The sequence below is a fragment of the Pongo abelii genome, chromosome 3, assembly GCF_028885655.2.
Source record: "Pongo abelii isolate AG06213 chromosome 3, NHGRI_mPonAbe1-v2.0_pri, whole genome shotgun sequence".
NCBI classification, from domain to species: Eukaryota; Metazoa; Chordata; class Mammalia; order Primates; family Hominidae; genus Pongo; species Pongo abelii.
Genome location: NC_071988.2, coordinates 60,624,600 through 60,649,699, shown reverse-complemented (window position 1 = coordinate 60,649,699; position 25,100 = coordinate 60,624,600). Strand labels below are relative to the sequence as shown.

Below are 25,100 nucleotides of genomic sequence, written 5' to 3'. Positions count from 1 at the left end.
TCTTACCATTTCCCATACTCTGCATTCCTTTGTGTAGATCTATTAAATCTATACATTTCATTTTGTATTTTTCTTCTTCCTGGAGGACTTTCTTTAATAATAATTTTTTTAAATTAAGATGGAGTGTTGCTATGTCACCAGGCTGGAGTACAGTGGTACGATGTTGGCTCACTGCAACTTCTGCCTCATGGTTTCAAGTGATTCTCCTGCCTCAGCCTCCCAAGTAGCTGAGATTACAGGTGCGCGCCACCACGCCTGGCTAATTTTGATGGTTTTTTTTTTTTTTTTTTCAGTAGAGACAGGGTTTCAGCATGTTGGCCAGGCTGGTCTCGAACTTCTGACCTCAAGTGATCCACCACCTCTGCCTCCCAAAGTGCTGGGATTACAGATGTGAGCCACCATGCCCAGCTTATACTTCTTTTAGTCCAGGTCTGCTGCTGATTAATTCTTTCAGCTTCTGCATATCTTAAAATTCTTTATTTCACTTTCATTTTGAACTCTATTTTTGGTGGGCATAGAACTCCAGATGGACAAATATTGCCTCACTATCTCCATTATTTCTGATGAGACTTTGACTGTTATTTTGCTTTAATGATTTTTCTCTTTGTCTCTGGTTTTTAAAAATTTGATTGTCATATATCTTAATGTTTTTTTCTTAATGTTTCTTCTGTTCGGGGTTCATTAAAATTGGATCTTTAAATTTACGATTTTCATCTAATTTGGAAAACTTTCAGTTATTATTATTTCAGATATTTTTTCTGCTTCTCCTTCTTTGCGGGTTCTAGTTAGATGTATTAGACTGCTTGAAGTTTTCCCACAGCACATTGACTCTGTTTCCTCACCTCTGTGTTTTATTTCTCTCTATGTCTTCATTAATCTTTTCTTCTACAGTGTAATATTTGTCTCACCCAGAGTATTTTTCATCTCATCCATTGTAGCTTTTAATCTCTAGAGGTTCATTTGGGTATTTTTATGTTTTGTGTCTACTTAGCATGCTCAATCTTTTCTTTGCCTTCTTGAAAATACGCAATACAGTCACAATAGCTGTTTTAATGTTCTTGCCTACTAATTTTATAATATATCATTTCTGCGGCTGTTTCTAATGATTGATTTTTCTCATTATGGGTCATAATTTACTGCTTCTTTGCATACCTGGTAGTTTTTGATTGGGTACCAAATATTGTGAATTTTACCATACTGGCTCCTGGATGTTTTTGTATTCCTATAAATATTCTTGAGCTTTGTTTTGGGATGTAGTTACCTTATTTCTAAACAGTTTGATCTTCTGAGGTTTTCTTTTTTTAAAAAAAAATAGCTTTATTGTGATTAATTCACTTACCAAATAATTTGCTCATTTAAGGTATATAATTTAGTATAAAAGTATAGTGGCTTATGCCTATAATCCCACTCTGGGAGGCTGAAGTGGGAGGATCGCCTGCGCTCAGGAGTTAAGACAAGCCTGGCAACATAGTGAGACCCCATTTCTGTACTGAAAAAAATTAAAAATGAAAAATTAAAGTGTATAAATTAGAGTTGGGTAGTATGTTCACAGGACTGTGTAACTATCATCAAAATCTAATTTTAGAACACTTTGTCTTCCCTAAAAGAAATATTAAACTCATAAGCAGTCAATTCTTATTCCCCTTCAACTTCTCCAAGCCCTAAGCAACCACTAATCTATTTTCTGTTCCTATAAATTTACCTATGCTGGTAATTTCATATAAATGGAATCTTACAATATGTTGTTCTTTGTGACTGTCTTCCTTTGCTTAGCACAATATTTTCAAGATTCGTCTGTGTTGTAGCATGTATAAGTACATTTGTTTTTATGGCTAAGTAATCTTTAATTGTATGGCTTTGCCACATTTTATTTATCGATTCATCAGTTGTTAGACATTGGCCTCTTTTTACGTTTTGGCAAAAGTAATGCTGCTATGATCATTTGTGTACAAGCTTTTGTGTGAATGTATGTTTTCATTTCTCTTGAATATATAGCAGGAGTTGAATTGCTGTTTCACATGATAACCCTATATTTAACTTTTTGATGAACTGCTAGACTGTTTTCCAAAGTGACTGTATCACTTTATAATCCCACCAGTAATGAATGAGAGTTCCAATATCTCCACATCCTTACCAACACTTGTTATTATCATTTTGATAAAGCTGTCCTCCTATGTGTGAAGTAGTACTCATTGTGGTTTTGATTTGCATTTCCTTAATAATTTTTGATGTTGAACATTTTTTCATTTGTTTATTGGCATTTGAATACCTTCTTTGAGGAAATGTTCATCCAAATCCTTTGTCCGTTTTTGAGGCTTGCTTTTAAGTTTTTTTTTAAAAAAACGGGACTGGTGGCTGGGTGTGGTGGCTCATGCCTGTAATCCCAGTACTTTGGGAGGCCCGGGTGGGTGGATCACTCAAAGTCAGGAGTTTGAGACCAGACTGGCCAACATGGTGAAACCCTGTCTCTACTAAAAATACAAACAATTAGCTGGGTATGGTGGTAAGCACTTGTGGTCTCAGCTACTCAGGAGGCTAAGGTGGGAGGATCACTTGAGCCTGGGAGGTCGAGGCCATGATTGCATCACTGCACTCCAGCCTGGGTGATAGAGTAAGACCCTGTCTCAAAAAAAAAAGTTACTGGAGATGTCTTTATTCTAGGGATAAACCCAATCCCTATTATTCTGTCATGCCTGGAAGTGGAAGTCTCTTCTAAGTGCTTTAATTTACCAAAGTATTTACTTTAAAAATATTACCATTTGTATTTCATGACCCAAGGATTTATGCTGTAATACTAAGTGAAAAATTGGAACATAAAACTGTATATATACTGTGATCCTACTTTTATTTTAAAATGTTTATTCCTTAAACATACCAAGATATTTCCCATCCCAAGGCCTTTTTCTCATTTTCTCCTCTGCCTAGAATGCTTTCCCCATTTTTAAGTCACTGAGAGGTTTTGATCCTTTAAGTCTCAGCCTAGGTCTCAGCTTTTCACAGAGACCTTCCCTGACTATTCTCTTCAGCATAACTTTCAACATTCTCACGAACCTACCCAGGAAGCCTCTATCTCTGCTGAATAGTTGATGCCTTCATAGTACTCACCACAACTACTTACAGTTATGTGTTACTTAATGACAGGGCTATGTTCTAAGAAATGCATCCGTAGGTGATTTAGTTGTTGTACAAACATCATAAAGTGCACTCACACAAACCTAGATGGTATAGCCTACTACACACCTGAGCTATATGGTATAGCCTGGTGCTCTTGAGCTACAAAGCTGTGCAGCATGTTACAGAATACTGTAGGCAATTATAACACAATGGTAAGCATTTGTGTATCTGTGGGCGGCAAGCCACCCAGGCGCCGAGGCAAGAGACAGAGGACACGAGCTGTTCAAGTATAATAAAATATAAACAAGAATAGTTATACCAGATATAGGTCTTAGAGATGATTATATATGACTATCATTAATCATTAGTTGGTAGTAATTACTCTTTATCTCAATATTATAATAATCCTCGCTCTACAATCATAACCTAGGAAAAGCCAGGCCATACAGAGATAGGAGCTGAGGGGACACAGTGAGGTGTGACCAGAAGACAAGAGTGTGAGCCTTCTGTTATGCCCGGACACGGCCAGCAGAAGGGCTCCTTGGTCTAGCGGTAACGCCAGCGTCTGGGAAGATGCCCGTTGCCAGGCAGACCATGGTCTAGCGGTAGCGAAAAGTGTCAAGGAACAACACCCGCTACTTAGCAGACCGGGAAAGGGAGTCTCCCTTTCCCCGGGGGAGTTCAGAGAAGACTCTGCTCCTCCACCTCTTGTGGAGGGCCTGACATCAGTCAGGCCTGCCTGCAGTTATCCGGAGGCCTAACCGTCTCCCTGTGATGCTGTGCTTCAGTGGTCACGCTCCTAGTCTGCCTTCATGTTCCATCCTGTACACCTGGCTCTGCCTTCTAGATAGCAGTAGTAAATTAGTGAAAATACTAAAAGTCTCTGATATGCAAAAATAATGGCGTAAGCTGTCTTTCTCTCTGTCTCCTCTCTCTTTCTCTGCCTCGGCTGCCAGGCAGGGAAGGGCCCCCTGTCCAGTGGACACGTGACCCACGTGACCTTACCTATCATTGGAGATGACTCACACTCTTTACCCTGCCCCTTTTGCTTTGTATCCAATAAATAACAGCACAGCCAGACATTTGGGGCCTCTGCCGGTCTCCGCCTCTTGGTGGTAGTGGTCCCCCGGGCCCAGCTGTCTTTTCTTTTATCTCTTTGTCTTGTGTCTTTATTTCTACACTCTCTCGTTGCCACACACGGGGAGAGACTCACTGACCCTGTGGGGCTGGTCCCTACATGTATCTAAACATAGAAAAGGCACAGAAAGCTATGGTATAAAAGATAAGAAATGGTACACCTGAATAGGACATTCTCTAAGAATGGAGCTAGTGGGACTGGAAGTTGTTCTGGGTGGGTCAGTGAGTGAGTGGTGAGTGAACATGAAGGCCCAGGACATGACCGCATGCTACTGTAGACTTTATAAACACTGTACACTGAAGTTATACTGTTTATGAAAAAAATTTTTCTTTAGTAATATATTCACTTTAGCTCACAATAAGCTTCTTTTTTTAAACTTTTATTATGTATTTATTTATTTTTGAGACAGGCTCTTGCTCTGTCACCCAGGCTGGAGTGCAGTGGCACAATCTTGGCTCACTGCAACCTCCCCCTCCCAGGTTCAAGCGATTCTCCTGCCTCAGACCCTCGAGTAGCTGGGACCATAGGCATGCGCTACCACACCCCATTAGCTTTTGTATTTTTAGTAGAGTCAGGGTTTCGCTATGTTGGCCAGGCTGGTCTGGAACTCCTGAGCTCAGGTGATCCACCAGCCTCAGCCTCCCAAAGTGCTGGGATTACAGGTGTGAGCCACCGCGCCTGGCCTTTACTTTATAAGCTTTTTAACTTAAAAAAAATAAAAACCTTTTTGACTCTTTTATAATAACACTTAGCTTAAAACACAAACACATTATACAGCTATCCAAAAATATTTTTTTCTTTATATCCTTATTATTATTATTTTTTAATCCACGGGACTCAGCTTGATATATATCCTTGTAACATAATTTTTTTTTCTATTTTAAAATATTTTAAACTTTTAAAACTTTTTTTTTGCAGAGGTCTTGCTCTGTTGCCCTTACTGGAGTGCAGTCATACTCGGCTCACTGTAACCTCAGTCTCCTGGGCTCACACGATCCTCCCACCTCAGCCTCCCAAGTAGCTGGGACTACAGGTGTGTGCCACCACACCTGGTTAATTGTTTTGGATTTTTTTGGTAGAGACAGGGCTTTGCCACGTTGCCCAGGCTGGTCTCAAACTCCTGGGCTGAAGCAATCCGCCCGCCTGAGCATGGTGGCTAGCACCAGTAATCCCAATGCTTTGAGAGGCCAAAATGGGAGGATAATTTGAGGCCAAGAGTTCAAGACCAACCTGGGCAACATAGTAAGACCCCCATCTCTAAAAAAAATTAAAAAAATTATCTGGGCATAGTGGCACATGCCCGTAGTCCTAGCTACTCAGGAGGCTGAGAGGGGAGGACTGCTTGAGCCCAGGAGTTTGAGGCTGCAGTGAGCTATGATCACACTGCTCTCCAGCCTGGGTGACAGAGCAGGACCTGGCAGAAAAAGAAGGTACAAACAAACATTAGCCTAAGCCTACAGAGGGTCAGGATCATTCATATCACTATCTTCCACCCCTACATCTTGTCTCACTAGAAGGTGTTTAGGAGCAAAACATGCATGGAGCTGTCATCTCCTATGATAAAAGGCCTTTTTCTGAAATACCTCCTGAAGGACCTGTCTGAGGCTGTTTTACAGTTAATTTTGTTTATAAGTAGAAAGAGTACCCTCTAAAATAACAATAAAAATACATAAACCCGTAACATATAGTAGATACATAAACCAGGAACATAGTTGTTTATCATCACCATCAAGTATTATGTACTGTTTAAAACTGGATTTTACAGGGAAGTTAAAAAAAAGTATTATGTACTGTACATAATTGTATGTGTTGGTAGGTTTGTTTACAGCAGCATAACCATAAACATGTGAGTAATGCATTGCGCTATGATGTTATGATGGCTACAACATCACAAAGCAATAGGAATTTTTCAGCTCCAGTACAATCCAGTATAATTGTTGTATAGGTGGTTCATTGTTGACCGAAAGGTCATTACATGGTGCTTGACTGTATTTTACATTTGGTATTCTCCCCCTGACATAGAGAACAAGCTGCAAGAAAGCGGTGATTATCCTATTCTCCACTCTCTCCTAGTGAGTGCTCCTAACACAGCACCTGGTACTCAATAAGTATTTTTTGAGTGTATAAATAGAGGGAAAAAAGACTCAAATTATTCCAAGATATTACCCATTACTATCTCTGAATGGTGGACTACTATATGCTTTTTGTTTCTCTCTCTTAAACTTCTTTATTTTACAAGTTTTGTATACTGAATATTTGTCTCTTTTACAATGAGAAAAATGCAGTGTACTCTATATTAAAATAATATTTGAGGCTGGGAGTGGTGACTCACACCTGTAATCCCAGCACTTTGGGAGGCTGAGGCAGGTGGATCACCTGAGGTCAGGAGTTCGAGACCAGCCTGGCCAACGTGGCAAAACCCTGTCTATACTAAAAATACAAAAATTAGCTGGGGGTGGTGGTGCACACCTATAATTCTAGCTACTTGGGAAGCTGAGGCAGGAGAATTCCTTGAACCCAGGAGGTGGAGGTTGCAGTGAGCCGAGATCGTACCACTGCACTCCAGCCTGGGTGACGGAGCAAGACTCTATCTCCAAAGAAAACAACAACAACAACAAAAAAAACTGAGTACCTGCTACGTTGACAGCGCTGTGAGACTTGGATGCGTGGATGACTCTGGGAGGAGGAGAAGCACATAAGGGCAGCAGCAGTACATTCTGTTAATATGCAGCATCTATAAGGAAAAGATACACAAATATGAAATTTAAAATTAATATACAAGTTGATTAATGGAATCATTTGAATAGTGCTTTGTGAATTATAAAATAACATATACACTTGTCTTGTTTAGTCTTCATAATCACCATACATTGTTTATTTTCTCCATTTTATAGAACACCTATGTACTTCTAGGTGTTGGCAGCATAAGGCATAAGTATTATGGTCAGTACAGATTTTCCTGGCATTTGGTGGTTGCCATTCCCACCTGAGAGAATGTTGAGTAGCAATTGTCTCTGTTGTCTTCTTTTTTTTGTATCTCTCACTCACTGCTTGGGCCTTTACCCTCAGCTCTACTGTCCAAGCACATCTTGCCTTTGTGCCGCTCATTGGCTGCATAATCACCTTCTTCCCAACCACTGTGGCCCCCTTGCCTGAGTCTAAGGTCTCCGCAGTGTGCCCTATTGTTCAAAATCACCACTTCCTTCTGTTTCTCTAATTCCCAAATGGAACCGCCATTTCCTTCAAAAGGCCAATCCCAGGTAGGGGCTGGAGGTTTCCTGCGTGTTTAAGCTGGGCTATGTGTGTGTGTGTGTGTGTGTGGGTGGTGAGTCAGTGCAGTCGGGCAGTGGAGTCAGGGCTGGGCAGCCTCCAGCCCCCTCAAAAGATATGTGTGATGGTGTGGACAGGCCTCAAGACTGGGTGGTCGCAAGCAAGGGGGATACAGTCTTATATGCAGATTGAGGCTTACAAGACACCAGTTCAGCCTAGATGTAAAGGATGTTTACAGCTGCAACCAGCAGACAAGAGGCCTGGGCAGAGGGATGCAGATCTGTATCTGTGAACGTCCTAAAGGAACAGAGGTCCTTGTAATAGAAGCAAAAGTGGGACTGCAATTTGAGTTAACATTGGGTCTGGGGGCGCAGTCAATGTCACTTCCTTTTCCACTGATGATGTATTTTGATAAGGAAAGATTGAAGGGCAGGGTTGATAAGAAGAACAATGGTGGCTGGGTGTGCTGGTTTATGCCTGTAATCCTAGCACTCTGGGAGGCTGAGATGGGAGCATCACTTGAGCACAGGCATTCAAGGCTAGCCTAGATAATATAGCGAGCCCCCCATCAGTACAAATACAAAAGAACTAGCCCAGCATGGTGATGCAAACTTGTAGTCCCCCCTACTCAGGAGGCTGAGGCAGGAGCATTGCTTGAGCCCAGGAGTTTGAGGCTGCCGTGAACCATGATTGTGCCACTGCACTTCAGCCTAGGCAATAGAGCAAGATCCTGCTTCTAAAAATAATAAATAGACAAATAAAAGAAGAACAATATTATTATTTATCCTAAAAAATCATAGTTAACAAGCCCCAATAATGATTACTCTGTGCACATCAAGTAGAATGTATTCCTAAACTCAGTTATCTAGCAAAGTATCAATATAATTCGTCCTATAAAATAGAAATGTAGTAAAAAATTTTATTTATATAGATGCTAAAGGAAGTATTTGGTTTTAAAAGCAGCAAATTTTCTCTTCATCTGTATATCTTTTGGTCTATTTGGAAAATGTAATTGCCAGGCATGGTGGCTCATGCCTTTAATTCTAGCATTTTGGGAGGCTGAGATAGGAGTATTGCTTGAGCCCAGGAGTTCAAGACCAGCCTGGGGAACATAGTGAGACCCCATGTCTACGAAAAAATTTTAAAAAGTTGCTGGGCATAGAGGCACATGCCTGTGATCCCAGCTACTCGGGAGGCTGAGGTAGGAGGATCACTTGAGCCCAGGAGGTTGAGGCTGCAGTGAGCCGTGTATGACCCTGTCTCAATTGAAAAAAAAGATGTCGGCCGGGCGCGGTGGCTCATGCCAGTAATCCCAGCATTTTGGGAGGCCGAGGCAGGTGGATCACGAGGTCAGGAGATCAAGATCATCCTGGTTAACACAGTGAAACCCTGTCTCTACTAAAAATACAAAAAATTGGCTGGGCGTGGTGGTGGGCGCCTGTAGTACCAGCTACTCGGGAGGCTGAGGCAGGAGAATGGCCTGAACCTGGGAGGTGGATCTTGCAGTGAGCCAAGATTGCACCACTGCACTCCAGTCTGGGCGACAGAGCAAGACTCCATCTCAAAAAAAAAAAAGAAAAAGAAAAAAGAAAAAAAAGACGTCATTTATTTGAGAAAACTATCTGTTTTGAGTATAATAGAAGCCAGTTGAAAACTTGATGGGTGTAACCATTTCTAAAGCAATTAATTTCTCCTCACGTGGAAAATAGCTCATCAATAATAAACTGTCATACCTGCTCCCCTAGGCCTGGGGATCAATGTTGGAAAATACTATGATAATTTGAAATCATACTTGTTTCGTTTACTTCTTTTCTCTTCTACAACTTGCAGGGATCAATATTACTACAGCTGTGGAAGAGAGTCTGTAATTTGGGAGATCACTCCTCCTGCGTTGTTTAGACAACCCTCCAAAAGGATTCAGAGGCTGTCACAGCCTAGTGGATTCAAAACACAGTGTCTACTAAATAGGTGGAGTATCTTGAGAATCTCTGTAAATCCTAATCTAAGCTGGCCAGATGTCTCAGTATTTTTGTTCTAATTTTAGTGTGTGCAATTTCATGAGCTAAAAGTCCACTTGTGTTCCAAAGCATCAGGTAAAAAATCAAATATTTGCAGCAATTGTAGGTAATCAGAAGATCATCTTCAGTAATTACATTTGACTCAAATTGTGGTGAAACTAAAATTTATACTAAACCTTACCATTGTTAGCCAGTTAAAAGGAAATATGCAACTAAAACACCACAGGTTTTTGCAATTTGTGGAATTTATTCTCCTGTATCTCTCTGACTTTGATACTTTTTCTTCCTTTTGCTTTGAAGGCTGAATTTCTCCTTGTCTTTATAAGACCACTAGGTGGTACATTTTCCATGGGAGCTAAGATTCTGATGTGGTTGTTGGAAAAGCTAATTCAATGTTAGGTTGCATTAGTGGAATATACACAGTGTACAGTTATGGAGAGGTGATAGGGCTACTGTGTGCTGCTTTAGTTGGAACACACTGGGCATGTATGTGCGGTTATGGATGTTATACCTTAAGAAATGATAATAAACTTCAGACTATTCAGAAGGTGGGAAATGAGATATTGGGCTTCTGGAAACTATGTTATGTGAAAAATAATTAAGAGAAATGACATGTTTAGTTTAAAAAAGAGAATAAGAAAGTGGTGACAGCTGTGTTAAAATATTTAAAGGGTTGACATCTGGAAGAGGAAGAAGAGGTGAAAGTAAAATTACTTCATGTTAATCTTAGAACTAGAAGTAGAACATTGACAGGGCAGCAGACGTCAGCTTAGTGGAGGAAAATCTTTCTGACTAGCTATCGGGTAATGGAAACTGTCCAGTAACGGTAAGTGAACCAGCATTCCACCCCCATCCCTGAAAGTTTTCAAGCCCAGGCTGGAGCTGTGACTTTACATGGATTTTAAAAAGATTCCTACATTCAGAGAAAGGTTGAACTAGACAGCTTGAGTCTTTTGCATCATAGAATACTGTGAAAGAAGGCCCAATTCTTCCCACAAGGTTTCCTCAATTACTTATTTATCAATTCATTTAATAAAATCTGCTGTACCAAATACATACAATTTGGTAGTTATGTATACACATAAATTTGGTAATGTGTCTATAGTTATAAACAAAGGAATACTTTATTGCCACTTCTTGAGACCTCAGTTTGATGTTGCATGTAAATAAATGCTCTTTAGTGTTAAAACATTTTGTATTTTTTTAAGTTTATATTTCCCTGCTTTTCTAAGTAGACTTTTCTGCTGCTTGAACATACATGCAACCATTGTTCATTGGCTTAAGCTCTTTATTATGAACATCAACTATTTTATAATACTTTAATATAGAAAACCTCTCAGGAGCTGTTTAAGTATAAAGTCAAGATTTTCCTTAGGCTAAATGGTCTGACTTCTGTGCTTTCAAATTATGAGATATTTGCTTCTCATAGTTATTTCTGTCATTTCTCTTTTTGTCAAGGGAATAGTCTCTAATCAACCACTTTTTAAATCTTCTGCGAATTGGAAGCAGATCACCAAGTTTGTTATAATTATGTGAAGGAAAAAAGCAAGTGCTTAGTGAAGATATACAGGGCTGTCCAATAGATTACAGATATGAGCCTGGACTTTGTGACATATATTTTAGTTGATTAACTAAAGGAGCTCAACTGCATATTTGAGGAAGTAGAAGAAATAATCAGCAAACTTGAACACATGTCAATTAAGATTATCAAGTCTGAGAAACAGAAAAGAAAAAAATGAAGTAAAAAGAACACGTCTTCAGAGACTTGTGTGGCACTTTGAAGAGCATCGACGCAGCCATAATGGACATCCCATAGCAGAGGAGAGAGATCAAGGGGTGGGAGAAATATTTGAAGAAATAATGGCCCAAAAACATCCTAAATTTGATGAAAAATATTACACATCCATGAAACTCAATACACTCCAAATAGGATAAACTCAAAGAGATTCAGAACTTGACACATTGTGATCAAACTGTTGACAGCCAAAGACAAAAAGAAAATCTTGAAAGCAGCAAGAGAAAAACAACTCTTTGTATACAAATGATTTGCAATAAGAAGTGATTTCTTATCAGAAACCATGAAGGCCAGAAGGCAGTAGTATGCCGTATTTAAAGCACTGAAGGATTGGCCAGGTGTGGTGGCTCACGCCTGTAATCCCAGCACTTTGGGAGGCCAAGGTGGGTGGATCATCTGAGGTCAGGAGTTTGAGACCAGCCTGGCCAACATGGTGAAACCTCATCTCTACTAAAAATATAAAAATTAGCCAGGTGTGGTGGCTCATGCCTGTAATCCCAGCTACTCAGGAGATGGAGGCCCAAGAATAGACTGAAAGTTAAAAAATAGGCACAAATAGACTGAAAGTAAAAAAATGGAAAAAGATACACCATGCACACCAACCAAAAAAGATCTGGATTGGCCATACTGATATCAGACAATATAGACTTTAAGACAAACATTGTTACTAGAGATAGAGAAAGGACATTTTATATTATAAAAGAGGCAGTTCATTAAAAAGGGAGGTGGAGGTTGCAGTGAGCAGAGATTGCGCCACTGTACTCCAGCCTGAGCCACAGAGTGAGACTCTGTCTCAAAATAAATAAATAAATAAAATAAAGCACCGAAGGAAAGAGATTGTAAGCTAAGAATACTCTATTTAGCAAAATTACCCTTCATAACTGAAGGGGAAATTGCAATATTCCTAGATAAGCAAAAATTGAGAGAATTCATTGCCAGCAGACCTGCTTTACGAGAAATAATAAAGTCTTTCAGACTAAGTGAAAGGACAGTTAGCCTGGGCAATATAGTGAGATCTCATCTCTACTAAAAATAAAAAATTTATTGGGGTGTAGTGGTGAATGCCTGTGGTCCCAGCTACTCAGGAGGCTGAGTCAGGAGAATTGCTTGAGCCTGGGAGGTTGAAGCTGCAGTGACTATGTTACTGCATTACAGCCTGGGTGACAGAGTGAGACTGTGTCTCAAAAAAACAAAGACATTTGACAATAACTGAAATCCAAATAAAGGGCACAAAAAGAATTAACTACATAGGTAAATATAGAATGTAGCACATTTTATATAGTACATTATAATTACATTAAAATGTAAATATGTATATATATTTTTGTTTGTAACTCTTTTTCTTCTACCTGACATAAAAGACAATTGCCTAAAGCAATAATTATAAATTTATGTTGATGGGCATACAATGAATAAATAAAAGTACAAAGGAGGGAGGGGATAGAGTTATATAGGAGCAAAGTTATTATATACCATAGGAATTAATTTGGTGTTAGTCTGAACTAGATTGTTGTAAGATGTACAGAGAAACAACTAAGGAAATAATTTTTAAAATGTAATAAAATAAATAACAAGGAAATTTAAATGGCACAGTAGAAAATATCTAACACAAAAGAAGGAAGAAATGAAAGAACAAAGGAACAAAAAATATAACATAAAAAATAGCAACATGGCAGGCATAAATATTACCTTATCAGTAATTACATTAAATGTATGTTACATTAAATGTAAATGAATTGAACACTCCAATAAAAAGACAGGATAAAAAAATGGATAAAAATTCACTCAACTATATGCTGTCTACAAAAGACATACTTTAGATTCAAATAAACAAATAGACTGAAAGTAAAAAAATGGAAAAAGATATACCATGCACACCAACCAAAAAAGACCTGGATTGGCCATACTGATATAAGACAATATAGACTTTAAGACAAACATTGTTACTAAAGACAGAGAAAGGACATTTTATACTATAAAAGAGTCAATCCATTAAAAAGGTATAACAATTATGGCTGGACGCAGTATCTCACACCAGCACTTTGGGAGGCCAAGGTGAGAGGACTGCTTGAGGCCAGAAATTCAAGACCAGCCTGGGTAATATAGTAAGACCTCATCTCTACAAGAAAAAAAAAAAAAGTAAGAAAGAAAGAAAAGATAACAACTATAAACATACATGCACCCAACAACAGAGCAAAAACCTGATAGAATTCAACAATAATAGTTGGACACTTCAATACCCCACTTTTAATAATGGGTAGAATAACAAGCAGAAGATCAGTAGTGAAATAGAAGGCTTGAACAACACTAGAAACCAACTATATCTAACACATGTCTATGAAACCTCTACTCAAAAATAGGACAATACACATTCTTCTCAAGTGTACATGGAACATTCTCTAGGATAGATCACATATTAACTCATAAAACAAGTCTCAATAAATTTAAGAGGATTAAATTCATAGAAAATCAATTCTCTGAACCAGTTCAATGAAATTGGAAACGGATAGCAGAAGGAAATTTAGAAATTTAAAAATACGTTAAATTAATTACACTCCTAAACAACCAATGGGTCAAAGAAGAAATCATTTTGATATGAATAAAACTGAAAACATAACATACCAAAGGTTATGAGATGCAGCTAAAGTAGTGGTTAGTGGGAAATTTATAGCTGTAAATGCCTATATTAAAAAAAAAAAAAGGGGCAGGGCATGGTGGTTCACATCTGTAATCCCAGCACTTTTGGGAAGCTGAAGCGAGAGACTCATTTGAGGCTAGGAGTTTGAGACCAGCCTGGGCAACATAGTGAGAACCTATCTCTTCTAATAATTAAAAAATTAATTGGGTATGGTGGCATGTGTCATGGTCCCAGATACTCAGAGGCTGAGGTGGGAGAATCACATGAGCCCCGGTGGTCAAGGATGCAGTGGGCTGTGATTGTGTCACTGCATTCCAGTCGGGGTGACAAAGCAAGACCCTGATTTTGAGTTTCTCAGAAAATCAAATAAAATGAGAAAACAAACAAATAAAAGCCAGCAAATGAGAGAACCTAGATGAAATGGACAAATTATTATAAAGACAAACTACTGAATCTGACTCAAGAAGAAATAGACAATCTTAACAGATCTGTAACAAGTGAAGGGATTGAATTAATAAAAAGCTTCCTACGAGGAACAGCTCAGAACCAGATGGCTTTATTAGTGAATTCCACGAAATATTTAGAAAATAATTAACACCATTCCTTCAAACTCTCAAAAAATCAGACACTTTCCGACTCATTCTATGAGGACTTGTATTATCCTGATACTAAAACCAGAAAAGATGATTACCAGGTAAGAAAACTGCAGACCAATATAGTTTATGAATATACGTGCTATAATCCACACCAAAATACTCTACTAGCAAACCAAATCCAAATGTACATGCAACAATTCATACCAAAAACTAACAAACTGAATCCAGCAAAATGTAAAAAAAATTATACACCATGACCAAATTGGCTTTACCCCAGGAATGTGAGAATATGTTGAGCTCAAAATACAAAAATCAAAGCAATACACTAAATTAATAGAATGAAATAAACGAAAACTACATGATCATCTCAATAGACTCAGAAAAAGCATTTGACAAAATTCAAGATACTTTTATGATAAAAATGCTAAACAAGCTAGGCGTGGAAGGAAACTTCCTCAACTTGATAAAGGGAATCTACAAGAAACACACAACTAATATAATTAATGGTGAAAGACTGAATGCTTTACCCCTGACATCAGGAACAAGCAAAGTTGTCAGCTCTCACTATTACTATTCAGTCTCATACTAGAGATTCTAGCCAGGGCAATTAGGCATGAAAAAAATAAAAAATAAAAATAAAATAAAGGGCATCCAGATCGGATAGAGAGAAGTAAAACCATCTCAAGTCAGAAATGACATGATCTTGTATACAGAAAATCTTAAGGAATCTACATAAAGACTATTAGAGCTAATAAATTAGTTCAAGAAGGTGCAGAATCCAAAATCAATACAGAAAAATCAATTGCATATCTACTATCAATGAACAATCTGAAAATTAAATTAAGAAAACCAATTTTGCAGTAGTATCAAAAAGAACAAAATTATACATATAAGGAATATTGCTCAGCCTTTAAAAGGAAGAAAATTCTGACACATTCTACAGTATGGATGAACTTTGAGGACATTATGCTAAGTTTAATAAGCCAGTCACAGAAAAGACAAATACTGTATGATTTCACTTATTTGAAGTACCAAGAGTAGTCAAATTCATAGTGACAGAAAGTAAGATGGCTGTTGCAGGGAATAGGGAAGGAGGAAAAGAGGAGCTTAACATAATGAGACCTCATTTTCTACTAAAAATAAAAAAAAATTAGGCCAGGCATGGTGGCTTACACCTATAATCACGGCACTTTGGGAGGCCGAGGCAGGCAGATCACCTGAGCTCAGGAGTTCGAGACTAGCCTGGCCAACATGGTAAAACCTTGTCTCTACTAAAAATACAAAAATTAGCCAGGAGTGGTGGTGTGCGCCTGTAATCCCAATTACTTGGGAGGCTGAGGCAGGAGAATTGCTTGAACCTGGGAGGTGGAGGTTGCAGTGAACCGAGACCACGCCATTGCACTCCAGCCTGGGCAACAATAGTGAAACTCCATCTCAAAAAAGAAAAAAATTAGCTGGGCATGGTGGCACAAGCCTGTAGTCCCAGCTACTTGGGAGGCTGAGGCTGGAGGATTGCTTGAGCCTGGGAGATCAAGGCTGCAGTGAGATGTGATGGTGCCACTGCACTCCAGCCTGGGTGACAGAATGAGACCCTGTCTAAAAAAAAAAAAAAAAAAAAGAAAAGGAATAATTCCAGCTTCCTTTTTTTCATAGAAATTGATAAAGTGATCCTAAAGTTCATATAGAAATGCAAGGGAACTCAAATAGCCAAAAACATTCTTGAATAAGAACAAAGTTGGAAGACGGTTTCTCATTTCAAAACTTACAGAAAAGCTGCAGTAATTAAGACAATTTGTTACAGGCACAAGGATAGACATTTAGAGCAATGAAACAGAATTGATAGTTCAAAAGTAAACCCTTACATTTATGGGCAATTGATTTTTGGCAAGGGTGTCAAGATAGTTTAATGGGGAAAAAATAGTATTTTCAACAAATGGTGCTGTGATAACTGGCTATTTGCATGCAAAAGAATGATGTTTGACCCCTACATCATACACAAAAATTAACTCAAAATTGATCACAGACCTAAATATAAGAGCTAAAACTATAAAACTCATAGAGAAAAACACAGGCATAGTTCTCTGTGATCTTGAGATAGGCAATGGTTTCTTAGATATGACCTTTGGTGTCATATCTTAGCTATGACCTTTTGTTGTCATATCTAAGCTCATGTGACAAAAGAAAAAATAAATTGGACTTCATCAAAAGTAACCTTTATGCATTAAAGGACACTACCAAGAGAGTGAAAAGACAACCCACAAAATAGGAGAAAATTATTGAAAATTATATATCTGATCAGAGACTAATATTCAGAATATATAAAAATAATCCTGAAAACTGTACAATAAAAGACAAATAACCCAATTTTTTAAATGGGCAAAGGATTTAAATAGACGTTTACCCAAAAAAGATATACAAATAGACAAGAAGCATATGAAAAGATGCTCAGCATCATTTGCCTTCCTGGAAATGCAAATTAAAATCACAATGGGATACCACTTCACACTTATAAGAATGGCAAGGATAATGATAAGAAATAATAAATCAACAAAAAAAAACATGTCGTTGAGGATGTGGAAACATTAAAATCCTTATACATCTCTGATGGGAATGTAGAATACTGCAACTAATATAGAAAACAGTTTTTCAGTGCCTCAAAATGTTAAATATAGAGTTATTATATAAGCCAGCAATTAGACTCCTAGACATGTACCCAAGATAATTAAAAACATACATTCACACAAAACTGGTACACAAATATTCCTAGCAGCATTATTCATAATAGCCAAAAACTGGCAACAATTCAAATGTTCATCAATGGATATGGATAAACAAAATGTGGCAATCCATACAATGGAATATTATTCAGCCATAAAAAAGAATGAAGTATTGATACATGAATCTTCTAAACATGCTAAGTGAAGGAAGGCAGACACAAAAGGCTACATATTTATATGAGTCTATTTATTTGAAATTCCTGGCCGAGTGCAGTGGCTCACACCTGTAATCCCAGCACTTTGGGAGGCTGAGGTGGGCAGATCACTTGAGGTCAGGAGTTCGAGAACAGCCTGGCCAACATGATGAAACCCCATCTCTACTAAAAAATACAAAAATTAGCCAGGCATGGTGGTGTGTGCCTGTAATCCCAGCTACTTGGGAGGCTGAGGCAGGAGAATCGCTTGAACCCAGGAGGCAGAGGTTACAGTGAGCCCAGATAGTGCTACTGCACTCCAGCCTGGGTGACAGAGCGAGACTCCATCTGAAAAAAAAAAAAAAAAAAGGAAAAAAAAAAAAAGAAATTCCGGAATAGGCCAATCCATAGATCCAAATCCATAGAGACTGAAAGTAGATTAGTGGTTCCCAGGATTCTGAAATTAGATAGTGGTGGTGGTTGCATACCTTTGTGAATATTTTAGAAACCACTGAATTGTATACTTTAAAAGGGTAAATTTTCTGGTATGTTGATTGTATCTCAGCAAAAAAACAAAACCCAAACTAATAGCCTACCCCTAGAGAGTAATCATGTATTTATTTGAGAAAAAAATATTTTCCATATTAGGCTCATAGGTTTGTCATTTAATTGGTAGGTTTTTGATTAGGGAAAGAAATATGTAGGGAGCAGCCTATGAAAATTGGCCAAGTGGCTGGCAGTTATGACTAGCACTATCTCAAATCATACTACAGAGGAGACTGGCCATTGCAGAGGGGCCCTCAGTGGTGACTGGAATTTTTATTTCAGAGATTTAAGAGGAGGAATTGGTATAAAATGAAGTGTTTTTCATAATGAAGGTCACAATTCATTCGTAACAGATCATAAAATCAATTCCAGTTTTTTAATGATGAAATTAAATTAAAATTTAAAAATTAGAATGCATTGTATAGGGTAAGTATTATTTCATAATAATTTTGGTTTCAGATACACAGACACACATTTACATATACTGTATCACAATATAAAATGTACAGTTTTTTTTTTTTGAGACTGGGGTCTCACTTTGTCACCCAGGCTGGAGTGCAGTGATGCAATCTTGGCTCACTGCAGCCTTGACCTCTTGGGCTCAAGTGATCCTCCCGCCTCAGCCTTGCAAGTAGCTGGGACTACAGGCACATGCCACCACACCTGGCTAATTTTTTTAGTTTTTGTAGAGACAGGATCTCACCGTGTTTGCCTGGCTGGTCTCAAACTCTAGGCCTCAAGCAATCCTCCCACCTCCACCTTTCAAGGCAGAGGGATTACAGACATGTTGGGATGCCTTTTGGGATTACAGACATGAGCCACTGTGCTGAAAAAATATACTTCTTACTGTGGATCATAGTAAAAAAATTTTAAGAAACACCAGTCTGATAGAAAGAGCATGACTGTGGGATAGATGTTCCTAAGATAGAAGCAGTGTATATAATCGATTAGAAGTTGATTGTAGCAATGGAAAATCCAATTGTTGTTTCTCCATCCAACAGTTATAATATTTCATGTTTCCATTTGCATATAGACCCTTTAGTGATAACTCAGCAAGAGATTCTCTTCGAATCTCTGATCCTTCTCCCCGGATATTACAACTCTCAGTAGCCAAAGGCACAGACCCAAACTATCATCCTTCAAGAAAAGTAAGTGTGCCCTTGTGGAAGAAACAGTTCCTAATTGACTTGTAACATGCTACCTACCCTCTTTTTCTAGATGTGTTTTCCTTTCTTCCTGTTTATTTTTCGCTCTTATCAAATGAACTTTTCTGACTCTTTCCTCCATGCCTAACGTATCAGTCAGGATTGGATCAGAGAAGCAGAACCACTATGGATGATGTAGAATACAGGATTTATTATAGAGATTAGCCCTTCAGCAATTGTGGGAACTGGTGAAGAAGCCTGTGGAATGCTGTTATGGCAGCTGGGACTTGAGTCTGGTTATACATCTAGAAGCAATGAGGTATAATAGGGGCAAGTCAGCAGTTCCCTGGAATATGTCTATGATAGGGGAAGCCTCTAGGGGTTCTTTAGGCAAGGAGGGTCTAACCTCTTCAGATAGAGGAAAGGTTGATTCTAATAGCAAGGGAGGGTCAGCAATATTTTGGGGTTTAAAGTCCCCAGCTTCATTGGAATCTGCCCATATATCCCCATTCCAATGTTGAAGGCCCCACTCTTGTCCAATCATTGATCTAACTTTAACATAAAAGACTGTTCAAATTTGGAAATTCAATTTTCACTGTAATTCACCCACTCACAAAATTAGATTCTGGGTCTGGTTTTCAGAATGTTCAGCCCTGTGCTATTAGAAGATAAGGCTTTCAAAATTTTAGGGAAGTCATAGAAGCTTTCTGGTTCTGTATGTGGACATACCATGGGATTTTATTTTTTTATTTTTTAAGACAAGATCCCACTCTGTCCCCCAGGCTGGAATGCAGTCATGTGATCACAGCTCACTGCAGCTTTGACCTCCCAGGCTCAAGTGATCTTCCTACCCCGGCCTGAATAGTTGGGACCACAGGTGCATGCCACCACAATCAGCTGGCTAATTTTTACATTTTTTGTAGAGACAAAGTTTCCTTATGTTGTTCAGGCTGGTCTTGAATTCCTGGGCTCAAGCGATCCTCCCACCTTGACCTCCCAAATGCTGGGATTACAGGTGTGAGCCACTGCACCTGTCCTACAGTTGGATTTTAAAGGCCTGAACTTACCATTTTCTTTTCTCAAGTTCTTCAGTTCACTTAGAAGCAACCAAGCAATCCTACTGCACTTATTTCACTAAAATGTTTGCTTGCAGCAGCTGCTTCATCACCCAAAGCCTTGCTTTCTGTTTTGCCACTGCATGCCATGGACTACAGTGTATTTTTTTTCACCACTAGCAATAGGATCATTAATGCCTTATATAATCAGTTTGGAAAACAAACTCCAGATAATCTAAAACCAATACAGAGAACCCAGACTTAAAGTTCTCATCTAGGTGTCTGTTGCTTTATGCCAAACCATCCCCAAACTTAGTGGCATAAAACAACAATGATTTTATTATGTTCAAGGATTTTATGACTGATAAATTCTGACTGGGAAAGCAGGTATGGCTTTTCTCTGCTCCATGATGTCTGGGGCCTCAGCTGGGAAATCTGTAAGCCGTGGGTGTCTGAAATGGTGGGGGGCTGGAATCATCTGGAGGCTCCTTTACACTTGTCTTAGTCAGCTTGGGCTGCTGTAACCTAAAACCATCATCTGGGTAAATTAAACAAAAGATATTTATTTCTCACAGTTCTGAAGCCTGGGAAGTCCAAGATTAAGATACTGGCATATTCTTTTCTTGGTGAGGGCCCACTCCCTGGCTTGCAGACAACCAGGATTTTGCTGTATACTCACATGACCTCTTCTTTGTAGGTTCTCAGAGAGAAAGATCTCTGGTCTCTCTTCCTTTTCTTATAATGACACTAATTCTATTATGGGGGCTCCAGTCTCATGACTTCATCCAAATCTAATTACTACCCAAAGTGCCCCACCTCCTAATTCAATCACTGGGAGTTTGGGCTTCAACGTGTGAATTTCAGAGGGACACAAACAGTCAGTCCACAATAACACCTGCGTGTGGTGCCCAGGCTGGGATAATCTAAAAGCTAGATAGGCTCAGTTGGGAATATCTGTAGGAGTTCCTTCATATGATCTCTCCATGTGGCTTAGACCTTTCTTGTCAGGAGAGCTGTTCTGAGAAGGAATATACTAATATGAAGTGTCTCAAGGGTGAATATTTTGAGAGAACAGGTGGAAGCTGCATGGTTTTTATGGCTTGGCCTTAGAAGTCACATAACGTTACAGCAGTCATACTCTGTTTATTGTTGTAGTTACAAGTCTGGCCAGATTCAAGGGGGCAGCGACACAAACCCCACCTCTCAAATGACAGAAGTGTCAAAGAATTTATAGGCACTTAAAAAAAACTGCCACACCCGATGATGTAAGCTTTTTAGGTATCCTTGAGCATGGATTTTATATGCAGAAAAGACTGTTTAGAGGTATGCTATAAATAATCAATAGTCTCATTTTTAAATTTCCAAATTTAAAAGTTGATTTTTCTTAGGCTTTTAAGTTTGGCTTGCAAGTTTTGTTATTTTATTTATAATTCCAGGAGTTTTTAACAATTAATTTTAAGAGCCCTAAATAATTTTTTTTACATAGCTACCCCTAAAGTGTTTATTTTATAAATTTACCTTTTACTCTTTATTTTCATTCAACTTACTCATTTTACAGTGCATAAAACAATTGTACTTTATCCATTCTTCCTTGGTCCTTTGATTGATTGATTTCTTCATTCAACTTTTTTCTTTTTTTGTGATTTTTCCATAAGTTATTGGGGTACAGGTAGTGTTTGGTTACATGAGTAAGTTCTTCAGTGGTGATTTGTGAGATTTTGGTGCACCCATCACCCAAGCAGTCTACACAGCACCATATTTGTAGTCTTTTATCCCTCACCCCACTCCCACTCTTCCCCCCAAGTCCCCAAAGTCCATTGTATCATTCTTATGCCTTTGCGTCCTCATAGCTTAGCTCCCACATATCAGTGAGAACATACAATGTTTGGTTTTTCATTCTTGAGTTACTTTACTTAGAATAATCGTCTCCAATTTCATCCAGGTCACTGCAAATGTTGTTAATTCATTCCTTTTTATGGCTGAGTAGTATTCCATCCTATACATATACCACAGTTTCTTTATCCACTTGTTGATTGATGGGCATTTGTGTTGGTTCCATGATTTTGCAATTCTGAATTGTGCTGCTATAAACATGCATGTGCAAGTATCTTTTTCAAATAAGGGCTTATTTTCCTCTGAGTAGATACCCAGCAGTGGGATTGCTGGATCAAATGGTAGTTCTACTTTTAGTTATTTAAGGAATCTCCACACTGTTTTCCACAGTGGCTGTACTAGTTTACATTCCCACCAGCAGTGTAGAAGTGTTCCCTGATCACTGCATCCACACCAACATCTACTGTTTTCAGATTTTTTGATTACAGCTATTCTTGCAGGAGTAAGCTGGTATCGCATTGTAGTTTTGATTTGCGTTTCCTTGATCATTAGTGATGTTGAGCATTTTTTCATATGTTTGTTGGCCATTTGTATATCTTGTTTTGAGAATTGTCTGTTCATGTCCTTAGCCCACCTTTCAATGGGATTGTTTGTTTTTTTCTTACTGATTTGAGTTCATTGTAGATTCTGGATATTAGTCCTTTGTCAGATGTATAGATTGTGAAAATTTTCTCCCACTCTGTGGGTTGTCTGTTTACTCTGCTGACTGTTCTTTGCTGTGCAAAAGCTCTTTAGTTTAATTAAGTCCCAGCTATTTATCTTTGTTTTTATTGCATTTGCTTCTGAGTTCTTGGTCATGAAATCCCTGCCTAAGCCAATGTCTAGAAGGGTTTTTCCAGTGTCATCTTCCAGAATTCTTTTTTTTTTTTTTTTTGAGACGGAGTTTCACTCTTGTTGCCCAGGCTGGAGTGCAATGGTGTGATCTTGGCTCACTGCAACATCTGCCTTCCAGGTTCAAGCAATTTGCCTGCCTCAGCCTCCCAAGTAGCTGGGATTACAGGCATGCACCACCACACCAGGCTAATTTTGTATTTTTAGTAGAGATGGGGTTTCTCTATATGGGTTAGGCTGGTCTCAAACTCCCAACCTCAGGTGATCTGCCCACCTCAGCATCCCAAAGTGCTGGGATTACAGGCGTGAGCCACCATGTCCTGCCGTCTTCTAGAATTTTTATAGTTTCGGGTCTTAGGTTTAAGTCCTTAATCCATCTTGAGTTTATTTTTGTATAAGGTGAGAGATGAGGACCCCGTTTCATTCTCCTACTTGTGGCTAGCCAATTATGCCAGCACCATTTGTTGAACAGGGTGTCCTTTCTCCACTTTATGCTTTTGTTTGCTTTGTCAAAGATCAGTTGGATGCAAGTATTTGGGCTTATTTCTAGGTTCTCTATTTTTTCCATTGGTCTATGTGCCTATTTTTTTTTTCTCTTTTTGAAATGGAGTCTTGCTCTGTCACCCAGGCTGGAGTGCAGTGGCGCAATCTCAGCTCACTGCAATCTCCGCCTCCCAGGTTCAAGTGATTCTCCTGCTTCAGCCTCCTGAGTAGTTGGGATTACAGGTGCCCACCACCACACCTGGCTAATTTTTGTATTTTTAGTCGAGGCAGAGTTTCACCATGTTGGCCAGGCTGGTCTCGAACTCCTGACCTCAAGTGATCTGCCTACCTTGGCCTCCCAAAGTGCTGGGATTACAGGTGTGAGCCACTGCACCTGGCCTGTGTGCCTATTTTTATACCAGCACCATACTGTTTTGGTGGCTATGGCCTTATAGTATAGTTTGAAATCAGGTAGTGTGAGGCCTCCAGATTTGTTCTTTTTGCTTAGTCTTGCTTCAGCTATTCAGGCTCTTTTTTGGTTCCATATGAATTTTAGAATTGTTCTTTCTAATTTTGTGAAGAATGATGGTGGTATTTTGATGGGGATTGCATTGAATTTGTAGATTGCTTTTGGCGGTGTGGTTGTTTTCACAATATTGATTCTACCCATCCATGAGCATGGGATGTGTTTCCATTTGTTTGTGTCATCTGTGATTTCTTTCAACAGTGTTTTGTAGTTTTCTTTGTAGAGGTCTTTTGACTCCTTGGTTAGGTATATTCCTAAGGTTTTTTTTTTGTTGTTGTTGTTTTGGGTTTTGTTGTTGTTGTTGTTGTTTTGTTTTTGTATGTGTGGGGGGGGTTTTTTGTTTTGTTTTTTGTTTTTTGTTTTTTTTGCAGCTATTGTAAAAGTGGTGGAGTTCTTGATTTGTTTCTCTGCTTGGTCACTGTTGGTGCATAGAAGAGCTACTGATTTGTATACATTAATCTTGTATCCAGAAACTTTGCTGAATTCTGTTAGTAGTTCCAGGAGCTTTCTGGAGGAGTCTTTAGGGTTTTCAAGGTAAATGATCATGTCATGCAAACAATAACAGTTTGACTTCCTCTTTACTGATTTGGATACCCTTTATTTCTTTCTCTTGTCTGATTGCTTTGGCTAGGACTTCCAGTACTATGTTGAAGAGGAGTGGTGAGAGTGGGCATCCTTGTCTCATTTCAGTTCTCAGAGAGCTTTCAACTTTTCCCCATTCAGTATTATGTTGGCTGTGGGTTTGTCATAGACAGTTCTTATTACATTGTTATGTCCCTTGTATGCCAATTTTGCTGAGAGTTTGCTGGATTTTGGAGAGTTTTGGAGAGTTTGTCAAATGCTCTTTCTTCGTCTATTGAGATGATCATGTGATTTTTGTTTTTAATTCTGGTTATGTGGTGTATCACATTTATTGACTTGGATGTGTTAAACCACTCCTGCATCCCTGGTGTGATACCTAGGTATTAAGTTCAAAATTATGCATGGCTAAAAGGTTCATTCAATGTGCAAGATAAGCAAATGGATTGTAAGGTAATAAAGTATAAAAAGTTCATTCACATAGTTTCAAATGGTACTTTTTGCAGCTACCATTTAAGAAACTAGCATTTTTCAAGTTGTAGTATCGAGGAAGAATATCCAC

General features: G+C 38.7%; 1 protein-coding gene across 2 annotated transcripts in view; it reads left to right on the top strand.

Moving 5' to 3' along the window:
- The window catches only part of SPMAP2L (sperm microtubule associated protein 2 like), an 80,195-nt gene that overhangs the window by 40,963 nt on the left and 14,132 nt on the right, over positions 1–25,100 (top strand). For both annotated transcript variants that reach the window (XM_024246082.3, XM_054553994.2), the window contains 2 exons: positions 9,353–9,490; positions 19,060–19,174. In XM_024246082.3, the coding sequence (XP_024101850.1) occupies positions 9,353–9,490; positions 19,060–19,174 (253 nt within the window). The remainder of the gene's footprint in view (positions 1–9,352; positions 9,491–19,059; positions 19,175–25,100) is intronic.